The 10883-nt window shown below is 41.8% G+C and overlaps 1 protein-coding gene across 6 annotated transcripts in view; it reads left to right on the forward strand.

Moving 5' to 3' along the window:
• NEO1 (neogenin 1) overlaps nucleotides 1-9922 on the forward strand; it is a 62399-nt gene extending 52477 nt beyond the window's left edge. For 5 of the 6 annotated variants that reach the window (XM_058156054.1, XM_058156051.1, XM_058156056.1 and 2 more), the window contains 6 exons: nucleotides 927-1165; nucleotides 1274-1366; nucleotides 3523-3681; nucleotides 4652-4909; nucleotides 6202-6338; nucleotides 8329-9922. In XM_058156054.1, the coding sequence (XP_058012037.1) occupies nucleotides 927-1165; nucleotides 1274-1366; nucleotides 3523-3681; nucleotides 4652-4909; nucleotides 6202-6338; nucleotides 8329-8412 (970 nt within the window). In that variant the 3' untranslated portion in view covers nucleotides 8413-9922. The remainder of the gene's footprint in view (nucleotides 1-926; nucleotides 1166-1273; nucleotides 1367-3522; nucleotides 3682-4651; nucleotides 4910-6201; nucleotides 6339-8328) is intronic. The other variant, XM_058156057.1, reaches the window with a different exon arrangement.
• The last annotated feature ends 961 nt before the right edge of the window (nucleotides 9923-10883 follow it).

Here is a 10883-nt window from a genome sequence, read left to right on the forward strand (position 1 = left end):
TTTTTTTTGAGCTGCTCTGCCTCTGTTTCTCCACGGTAGGAACATTTGTCTCTCCCTTCCCTGATAACTTGACTTCAGGTCTTACTAGGAAAATGCTAATTTGACTGTTTTGGAGTTTCCTTACCCAACACCTGGGCAAAACTAGTTGAAGTGGAATTGCTCATTTTGACCCCTCTTCACAGCATGAGAAGAGACAATCAGGCAAAATTATCAGGCTTCTAGTATTTAATTTTGTTCTTTCTGTTTGTTCGCCCAGAAGTTTCAGCTCAAGAAACTGATCATGCATGAAGACTAAAATTATATACTTTATTGAGATTGGCTATAGTGACAAAACTCTTGAGGTCTGAAGAGCTTCGGGATGACTTCTCCAAGATCATCTCCATGGCTTCTTCCTTCCCCTTCTGCATGAAGTGTGGATGAGGTGATTTTCGTTGCTGCAGGATATACCGCAGCTAGTGGCAGGACCATTCTCTGTATTTAAGGTCAGCAGAAGTGAAAAGAGGAGCCACTTGCCTTCAGGCTGCTTCTCGGAGCTTGGGAGGTGAAAGTGTTGGTGATACGGAATGGACTTTGGCATCCAATAAGTTCCACAAGGACACTTCCCACTATTTTTGGATGAGCACTTGGAAAGAAACAGTGAAAATCCTTCATGCACAATAGAAAGCATACTAATAAAGGAGAATATTTGTAGCTCAAGGTTGAAATGAGGGGTCCTTGGTGCTCTCTGAGCTGGGCTATTTGCACTGAGGATGGTACTTAGTTTGGATAATGAAACGTCTGCAAGAAAACAATCCAGCTCAGACCTTCACAAAGACCTTCACAAAATATACTACTGGGCAGAGTTATTGTTCACAAAGATACTTTTATGGAAGATAATTCCTGCAGGAAAATTGAATAAGTGATTTGTTTTTGTTTTCCTTTCAAAGAAAACGAGCTGCTTGTAAATCCGTGAATGGGTCTCATAAATACAAGGGCAATTCCAAGGACGTCAAGCCACCAGATCTTTGGATCCATCACGAGAGGCTGGAGCTGAAGCCTATTGATAAGTCTCCAGATCCCAATCCGATCATGACTGACACCCCGATCCCTCGTAACTCCCAAGACATCACCCCCGTGGACAACTCTATGGACAGCAATATTCATCAGAGACGGAACTCCTATAGAGGTGAAATGACGCTGAGCTTATTCTTAGCTTCATGGCTGAATCTTGTGGTTCTTTCCTAACGTGGACAGAAAGGCAAGTGGAACCTGACCTTTGTTCTTCTGAATCCAGGGCACGAGTCAGAGGACAGCATGTCCACCCTCGCAGGAAGGAGAGGGATGCGGCCAAAGATGATGATGCCGTTTGATTCTCAACCTCCTCAACGTAAGTCTAGCTTCAGGGATGACCTCCCAAAACCACCTTGATTGAGCCAAACATTTCTGGCTCCATCTCATCCATATAAGATTACCTTGCAGTTCACTTAAAGCAATAGTCCAGTGCCCTTATTCTGTTTTTGTAGATTCATTCTGGCAGCAGGAATAAATTTGCCCTGCTTGTCTGTGTGTCATGCAGATATTCTGAGCAGAATAGCCTGTATTATATCACAGGTTAGACTTAAACGCCAGGAAATGAATGGTCTTGGACTTTTCACCTTAGTATAGGGATGTAATTTCTGGATCTCCATAGCGATATGCTAATGACAAGCCTAGTAGATTTAAATAACAAATAATTGCCAGCTAAATGGAATTTGCACAGCCATCGTATATGGATGGCAGATCCAGGAGATGTCATGTGCAGTTGAGGGTTCTATCAATTTAATCTATTTAAGTATTATGGGCTAGATAAATGTCAGAACCATAGAAATCAGTGCCAAGACTGCATTTGTAAATCGGCCAGATCCTGCTAATACACAAGTAATAGAAGAAGCTGAAGAAAATAGTTTTTCTTTCAGCAGAGTTAGTTGACATCCTCCATTTATCATAACTAATATAATTACGGTGATGCCATACTAATTTATGTGTCGTGAAATTGCGAAGATTTTTGACGGTTTTATTTACCTTTGAAAAAGCTGGGCATGTGTTAGAGAGAAACAGATGTATTTGGGCTGTGAAGGTTACAAGACTGGAGGTGAAGAAGGGAACAAGTTTATGCTTGTTGGTTCCTCACTCAGGGCAGTGAAACAGTAAGAAAAATATTTTGAGAAATTGAGGCAAGGAGAAGATGCCTGTAACTAATTAATCACTGTGATTTAAAAGGTATTTCAGAAACACTGACAATGATAAAAATCCCAATGTCATGCTTCCCATCATGAAGGTGAACCATTTTTATATGCAATATTCAGACCAACGTGGACTGTGAGGGTGGGGATATTTTATAGAGTGATTTTCTCACCAATAGTGTAAGAAAACTTTCAATATTCCAAGATGAGATGTTTGAAATGCTTCATAATTTTACAAATCCTTTCCCGTTGCTTTTTTCCTCAACCTTAATAAAGGGAGATCAATAACATTGCTTCCTTTTCAGAGATTATTTCTTCCTATCATAGGGTTCCGTTAATGCAGTTGTGTGTGGTTCTTTTTACTGGAAAACAAAGATTCATTATGGCTGGCATAGAATAATAGAACCAATAACATGAGAATGGTTGAGTTACTGAGTTTGTTGTAAGCGATACTCTTTATTTTATTCCAATCTGCAATACATCAAAACTCCTCATTACAAAATACATTGCAGGTTTATCATTTATCACGGTCTCACAACTATGTTCCCTTCCATTGGCAGTATGGGAACAATGAATTAAGGTTTTGTTGGGTTTTATTTTAAAAGCACTATGTTTACATATGTTAAAGAATAACTTAACTAAAGCAAGCAGAAAGTAATGGATCTGCAGCCAGTTACATTAAAACCTAGGATTTCCCGTTGATTTCAACACAGGAATTGATCTACACAGATAGTGAAAATATGATCCTTTAATGTTACTTAAGGATCGGAGATTTATAAATGAACTCAGCAGTAACATGAGTGCAGAAATTGTGAACTGAAGGGAAATTGTAATATCAATGTTTTATTTGCTTGCCAGATTACAAGTACTGTTAGTGTGCTTTATAATACCATAAAGTTGGAGACACTTTGTTCAAAATTACCCATTCCTAATTATGATCCAACGCATAGCTGCCAATTCATCCTCAGATACCATAATTCCTCTTTGCTCACATATAGCGGAAACTTCAGTTTGATAATCTGGCCTTCAATCTCACGTCTCGCCTCAACCAGTAAGTTTCCTTTCAAGCAAATCCGATGCTTTTCAGCAACCCAAATAGCCAACATCTGCAATTCTTGCTTCCTAATGTTTACATCCATGGAGATTTCTTGACAGAATAGTATCTTTTCTTCTAGGAATCTGGAACTGGGCATCCTAGTCTCTCTGTCTGTTTGTTTCAATGCATTTTTGTTGATGAAGGGGGGGGGGCTTCACTTCGGCCCGCATGCCGGTTGGTCTTGTGTTAAGCTTTTTTTTTTTTCTGTCTTATGTTCATTCGCAGCTGTGGTTAGTGCTCATCCCATCCATTCCCTTGATAACCCTCACCATCATTTCCACTCCGGCAACCTCGCTTCTCCAACCTGCAACTATCTCCATCATCAGGCAAACCTATGGCCAGTTGGCACATCTGTGTCCCATTCAGACAGGGCTAATTCCACAGGTGAGAAGAACGATCCGTTTTCGGAGGTCCACCCATTGGCAAAAGAACCATGAGGAACACAGAGCCTCATATGATCTCATTACAAATATCAAATGACATGTTTTGGGTGGCCGTCTCTAGCCCAAATCTACCGAAGTCAGAAGGTTGTATCTACCGATTGAACTAATTGTGTGTTCCTTTTTCCTTTTGTGATAGCACACATTGCAGATAGATGTGATTTGTTTTGCTGCACTTTGTTCCATTGGAGTCAAACTAGCCCTCTAGACACTCTAAGCTCTGAGGACAAGGTTGTCCTTTTTGTGTTTTTAGTGAACGACACATTTAAGCATTTAGAATTTTATTTAATCTTGGATCTGATGGTAATTCAGTTTCTCTGTTGAGAATTTAGATTTGCATAATTCACTCTCTTTATTATTAAAGCTGCAAATAATGACTCTGAAGTGAGAATACTCCCTTATTTAATTGTAGAGTGCTAGTAGCTTCTGATTTAATTTCCAACATCAAGAGGACCCATTTTTGCATCAAATATGGAAAAACTAACAGCTTAGAGGTATCTATACCTAGCATTAATAAAAACCACTTGAAAGCTTGGCAACTAAGAAATCTCCAGACAGTTCACTAATGGAAGAATCAGTTAGCAAATTCAGTGGTAATTTAGAAAGCTGAATATATTGTTCGTTTTGTTTTGATTCGGTGATGGGATCACATGCTAAGTTTTTTCTCAACTAATTAACTCTTTATAGAGCCTAAATAAAAAGCATAAAACTTTAGCATCAGTGTAGAGTTATGTATAAGTGCTAACTAAGTGACCTTTGGGGTGACTTTCTCATTCTCTCAGTTTGTTGGCCTTCTTTGGAACTAAAGAGAGTTTGTGACCCAACTAACACCATTGAAGGCACCTGGCATTTTCAGGGACTCTCTGAGGTTGAAAAGTTAAAGCTAACCGTTCCTTTCCTTCCCTCATCTCCAGAATCTGTTCGAAATACACCTAGCACAGATACCATGCCAGCGTCTTCATCTCAGACATGTTGTGCCGACCACCAAGAGCCGGAGAGTGCTTCAGCATCCTACCTGCCCGGTACCCAGGAAGAGGAGACAAGCCAGAACCTGCCCACTGCCCATGTCCGTCCCTCTCATCCTCTGAAGAGTTTCGCTGTGCCAGCCGTCCCGCCCACTGGCAGCACTTATGACCCTGCCTTGCCAAGCACACCTTTATTATCACAGCAAGGTGAGTACGGGAGAGTGAAAGTTGAATGGAAGGAAGATAGGTGAGCGAAACCCTTAACCAGCAGTGGGATTCAAGTAATTGAACAACCGGTTCTCTGCCCTGATGATTTCTTCTAACAACCAGTTCACCAAACTGCCCAGAAAGTTAACAACCGGTTCTCCCGAAGTGGTGCGAACTGGCTGAATCCCACCACTGCCCTTAACGTGATCTTCTAGATCGGCGTTTTCTTTTTCACAACTTCCCAAATTCCCCAGTCAGCATGTGTGGAGTTGAAGTCCTCACATCTCAAAAGTTGCCCAATGTGAAAAACACTGATCTAGAGGCAAATGTCACAGCTTCTTTGAAGTTTTTGGTAGCTGCAACAAAATTACAGTTACTCTAGAACAGGGCTGTCAAACTTGTGGCCCATGGACCGGATGTGTCACGCACTGGTCACACCCACCCCTGTTTTAGGGAAAAAGTTGCGATACATCACAGGATGACAATGTGTCATCGCAAGCTTGACACCCCTGCTCTAGAAGGTCAGCTTACAGAGATATGTGGTGGCACAGTGGTTAAAGTGCAGTATTGCAGGCAAACTCTGCCCACAGCCAGGAATTCGATCCTGACCAGCTTAAAGTTGACTCAGCCTTCCATCCTTTCGAGGTCGGTAAAATGAGGATCCGGATTGTTGGGGGCAATAGGGTGATATTGTAAACCACTTAGAGAGGGCTGTAAAGCACCGTGAAGCGGTATATAAGTGCTATTGCTATTAAGTGGTTCCTGTTCTTCCTTCCCAGCAGCCAAGCGGGTTCATTAAAGCAAGGAAGAAGATGATTGTGGCATTGCAATTGAAACACCATCCTTGTGTATACCTATTGATACCTAGATTGATGTGTCTACAAAAGGGGAGGGGTTTGGATCATGATGCCACCGTTGCCATCTTTCCTGCTTTGACTTTCCCTGGGAAGGTCATACTCCCAAATGAAGTTCCCTGCAAAACATCCATGAAATCTAGCATCATATATAGCTGCTTTCCCAGTATTATCCTTAGGGCCTCTGCAGCTTATGTTCATTTAGGACTTGTAAATAACAATTTTAATCTTGGGCTTTTTAGTTCAGCATTTCAATTATAATAGTTTTCATTGATTTGTAGTTTTCTGGCTGTGGGCAGACTTGGTACAGAATCAAAACCTGAAAAGAATTTGATTGTATCTGACTATATTTAATAGCAACAAACCTGGTTTGTTATCAACGTGCCATTATATATATTTGCCAATTAAAAGATTGACCATGATTATAATTGTGTCAAGCTTCTAGCCATCCAGTTCATTCAGTGAAGACAGCATCAATTGGAACTCTAGGAAGGACTCGGCCTCCAATGCCAGTCGTAGTCCCAAGTGCCCCTGAAGTGCAGGAAACCACAAGGATGCTCGAAGACACAGAAAGTGTAAGTGTGCTTAAACGTAAACATAAATGTACATAAATGCAAAAATAATAGTAATGAGACCCTTCCACTGCACACTGTAAGCAGAAAGAAAATAGGCCGAATACAGATAGTTCTCGACTTACAAAACACAAGTGGAACCAGAATTTCCATTGAATCCTCCATTGCTAAGCAAGGAGGTTGCTAAGTGACTAACATCCAATTTTACAACCTTTTTGGCATGTTTATTAAGCAAATCACTTCGGCTGTTCAGTGAACCACGCCGTCATTAAGGAAAACCAGCTCCTCTCACATTGACTTGCTTGTCAAAGGCCAGCCAGCCAGCCGGGAAGGTGGCAAATGCTGTCATGAGTTTTTTTTCCAGTGCCATCATAACTCTGAATGGTTGCTGCACAAAAGCTTTTTTTTTTTTTGTTTACATTTATATCCCGCCCTTCTCCAAAGACTCAGGGCGGCTTACAGTGTATAAGGCAATAGTCTCATTCTATTTGTATATTTTTACAATGTCATCTTATTGCCCCCCCCAACAATCTGGGTCCTCATTTTACCTACCTTATAAAGGATGGAAGGCTGAGTCAACCTTGGGCCGGGCTTGAACCTGCAGTAATTGCAGGCTACTGTGTTCTAATAGCAGGCTTTAACAGCCTGAGCTATTCCGGCCCTTGTAAGTCGAAGAGAACGTGTATAGCTTGTCAAGTTTTATGGAAAGGGTTTCTCCAGTCTGAAGCACTTCCTGATCCATCTCTCCTGGCAATCAGTGGAGTGCACTCTGTCCTTTTTAACTGAAGTTGGGGACCACCTCTCTTAAAAGCTAGCAACCTTGGTGCGAGTGGAAATCCTGTGTTGAATTTCTGTCCAACTGTTCTCCTCTGACCTTGGGGTAAACCAAGCCATCCTTTAGCCCCTAGGAAGGCACCCTTGGATCACAACATTGCAGCCCAAGCTTCTGAAAAGTCAATGACAGTTAACTGCAGGATATATTAAGCATTTATAAGGTGCACTCTTGTTAAATTGTCCCCATCTTTGATTCATCAATTATGAGGCATTTCTGCTCTTCAATAGCTCTTCCCTTTGGCTGGGCAATGCCAAGTTTCAAAGATCTGAAGTAGCATTGCTAAGCCTTCTAAAGCACCAGTTAAATGAGCTTGGCAGCATTGTTCTGAATGGACCAGTGCTTTAATTCGGCATTTCCATATAATAGCAACATTTGGAGATGCCATTAAATGTGAATCGTTGGTTCATAACTTTTATCGTCGTGGGTGCAGGAAAGTTGCCTGCTTGTTTTCTCCTCTCCCATCACTTTTGTTCTCACTTCATCATTGTGATCTCATTTATGTGATGTGTTCTGGAGCTGCTGCTGCTGCTGCTACTGCCTTAATCTTTCCCTACAAAACAAAAATTTTGGCAGCAACAACTGCCGAGCAATTTAGCTTGACTGCTCAGTCCTACCTTATAACCATTGGCAAGGTGGTACAGTGGTTAGAATGTAGTATTGAGGGCTCCGTCCACCGCCAGAAGTTTGATCCTGACTGGCTCATGGTTCACTCAGCCTTCTATCCTTAAGATAGTTGATGTAAGAGATGTCCAGACTCAGCCTGAGGGAGGGGTCAAACGCCCCATCAGTCCTGAGTTCCTTTGCGGCCACAAGAGATCTAAGTCCAGCCCACCTTGAATTCTTTTATCTCTTATCTACCGCCAATTGGCTTTGGCTGTTAGTAGTTCAGGTTCTTGTAGAGAGCTTAAGCTTGCAATAAATCTTTACAACCATTTGAACTGCCTGGCTCTTCTGATTTCCCTGGAACTTGACAGTTGGTAAAAGGACCTAGATTGTTGGGGGCAATACACTGACACCGTAAACCGCTTAGAGAGTGCTGTTAAGCACTGCGAGCGGTATACAAGTCTACATGCTATTGCTGTTTGGCCGCTATCCTCCTTTCTCTTTCCCAAACAAGGCGGCTCATCTCGCCCAATAACCCTATTAAATCTCCTGCAGAATTACGAACCGGATGAACTCACCAAAGAGATGGCCCACCTGGAAGGACTAATGAAGGACCTTAACGCCATCACCACAGCGTGATCACCTTCCCCAAGGAATGACTCCAAACCACAGGCCTTGGGACTTCGCCTTGGAGCACAAGGAAATGTATAAAGACTAGGGGACAGCACAGAAAGAGACCTGCCCACCAGCTGCAGCACCACCGAGGCCCCTTCCGGTTAATCAAGTGGCTCTTCTAATTCATTGGCCTGAAACGAACCTCTTGGATGGTGGTTGGGATTTCCGCTTCTCTGCTGCGATGCTGATGCTGATATGAACCAGGAATGGGGCAACGTCTCAGGCTGATGAAACCTAGCATCCAGACAAAGTTAGCATTCATCGGAGGCAGCTTTTGTCTCGGTGCTGCAACCTTCCCTGCTTTTTCAGTGTTGGACATTCACATTTATGTACAATTTTATTTGTGTGTTTTTATTTTATTGTATCTTTTTTATTAAAAAATGTAACCTGACAGAAAAAAAGAAAAGAAAAGAAATTTGTGTTGTTTCCCCACCCCCCAAAGCCTAGACGTCCGTCCGATTGCTTGTTCTCTTGTGTATACGGGAATTCATTGCCAGTGTGGATTGTTCCGTTCATTTTGTTTGTTCGGATTTCTTTTTTTCTTTTTTAAAAGCGCGTATAATTCTGTCACCTTCCAGCAGTTGTAATCCATGGCCTTGGGGTATGCTGCATTGCTTTTTTGTAAGCTTTTTTTATTTTTATATTATGATAATTCAAAAAGCCTTTCTCATCACTGTGAGGTTAACTATCTGTTTGGATTGAAATGTAACATGGAGGAAACCTTTTTTTTTTAAAAAAATTTTTGAGCGTTTTCAGTGCAGGAGTAGAATAAGTAAGCCTTGGGCTGGGAGCCACAGAGTGGTACATTGTTTACAGGGGCAATGCAATGCAACGCAGTGTTATCCATCGGACTCGATTAAGCCATCCCCTGCAATATGTCCAGTTGTGACTTAAATAAATTATTATTGCGAGTAATTTCCCGATCGCAGTGACTTGGAAAAAAATAATACAGCATTCCGACCGATGGCTGCAACGTAACTCTCAACTGCAATTATTCACTTTTGTTGTTACCTCTGTCGGTCCAAGGCCTTACCAAAACAGAAAGTGAGGGTGCACCTGTGGCTCCAAAGAGATCCTATCAACCAGCCCCGATTCATCAAAGGGAATTGTAAAAAACAGAATGAAGGCTTAAAAGTTGTTGTCTCCTTTGTAAATTCATCCTTTAGTCCAGGGGTGTCTAACCTTGGTGACTTTAAGGCTTGTGGACTTCAACTCCCAGAATTACCCAGCCAGCCATGGCTGGCTGGGGAATTCTGGGAGTTGAAGTCCACAAAGGTTAAAGTCGCCAAAGTTGGAACCCTTGCTTTAGTCTGTTTCTTGCCAATTGCAAAGGGTATTCCGTTGAGCAAAACCCTCTCATAAATGTTGGGTCCCTTTAAGCTCAGATACCACAACGTATCTTAGCAACCCAGCTCTTAATGTTTGAATGTTTGATTTCAAAGTTGTGTCCTTCTGGATATTGGCATTGAAGTGGGAGTTTTATTCCAGATACTTTAGCATGCAATGATCAGACATAAGCTATGACTCATAAACATAGTTTATGCTTGATCACTGTACGCTAAAGAATCTGGAATAAAACTATCTCTAGTTGAAGATAATCTTCAAGGTTTTGGGGAATCCTTCCAGTGTTGAACCACAATCAAAGCAAATTAACTTCGCAGGAGATGGGAGGGAGGGAATGTAGGTGTGTATGTTTGTCACTCAGGTGCTGCCCGAGCCGGTAGAAGAAAGGGTGGGTTGGGAGAGAGAAATAAATTCCTCATAAACTGGTAAAATTGCATTTTCTCTTTGTGTTTGCTGCCCATAATCATACTGTTCTCTGTCAACTTCTATGATAAACATGCTTTAAAAAGTAATATTTGCTTTTTTTAACTGGCTCATGGTTGACTCAGCCTTCCATCCTTCTGAGGTCGGTAAAATGAGAATCCAAATTGTTGGGTAGGCAATAGGCTGACACCGTAAACTGCGTAGAGAGAGGGGGGGTGGGCTGAAAAGCCCCGTGAAGCGGTATATAAGTCTTAAGTGCTATTGCTGTTGTTCCAAGTCCAGTGATAACAAGATTATGATAGGATGGGATCAGTTAGAGATTTTGTAAATTCTTTTAATTTCTTATACGATCAAAGCTTGAATTGCATGTTGCTAGCAATTCAAGTTTAGAGTCCCCTGGTTTATGTTATCTACAATTGTACAGAGAAGAGATTATTTTTAGGAGCAAGTAAGAAGAGAGCTACATTCCCCCCCCCCCCCGGCCTCCGTCTTTCTGTCTGTCCCATTTATCATTTTTCCCCCCCACAATGTTTTCCTTCTTTCCCTTCCAACTCCGCTTCCGTTTGCACCGATGAGCTGAGACGGATTCATTCTGATTTGCTTAGCATGAACGTTAAGAACCGCCACGCTGAATCCAAACAAGCCATCTATTTTTTAAAAGAATGTTT

Source organism: Ahaetulla prasina, chromosome 13 (assembly GCF_028640845.1).
Source record: "Ahaetulla prasina isolate Xishuangbanna chromosome 13, ASM2864084v1, whole genome shotgun sequence".
NCBI lineage: Eukaryota > Metazoa > Chordata > Lepidosauria > Squamata > Colubridae > Ahaetulla > Ahaetulla prasina.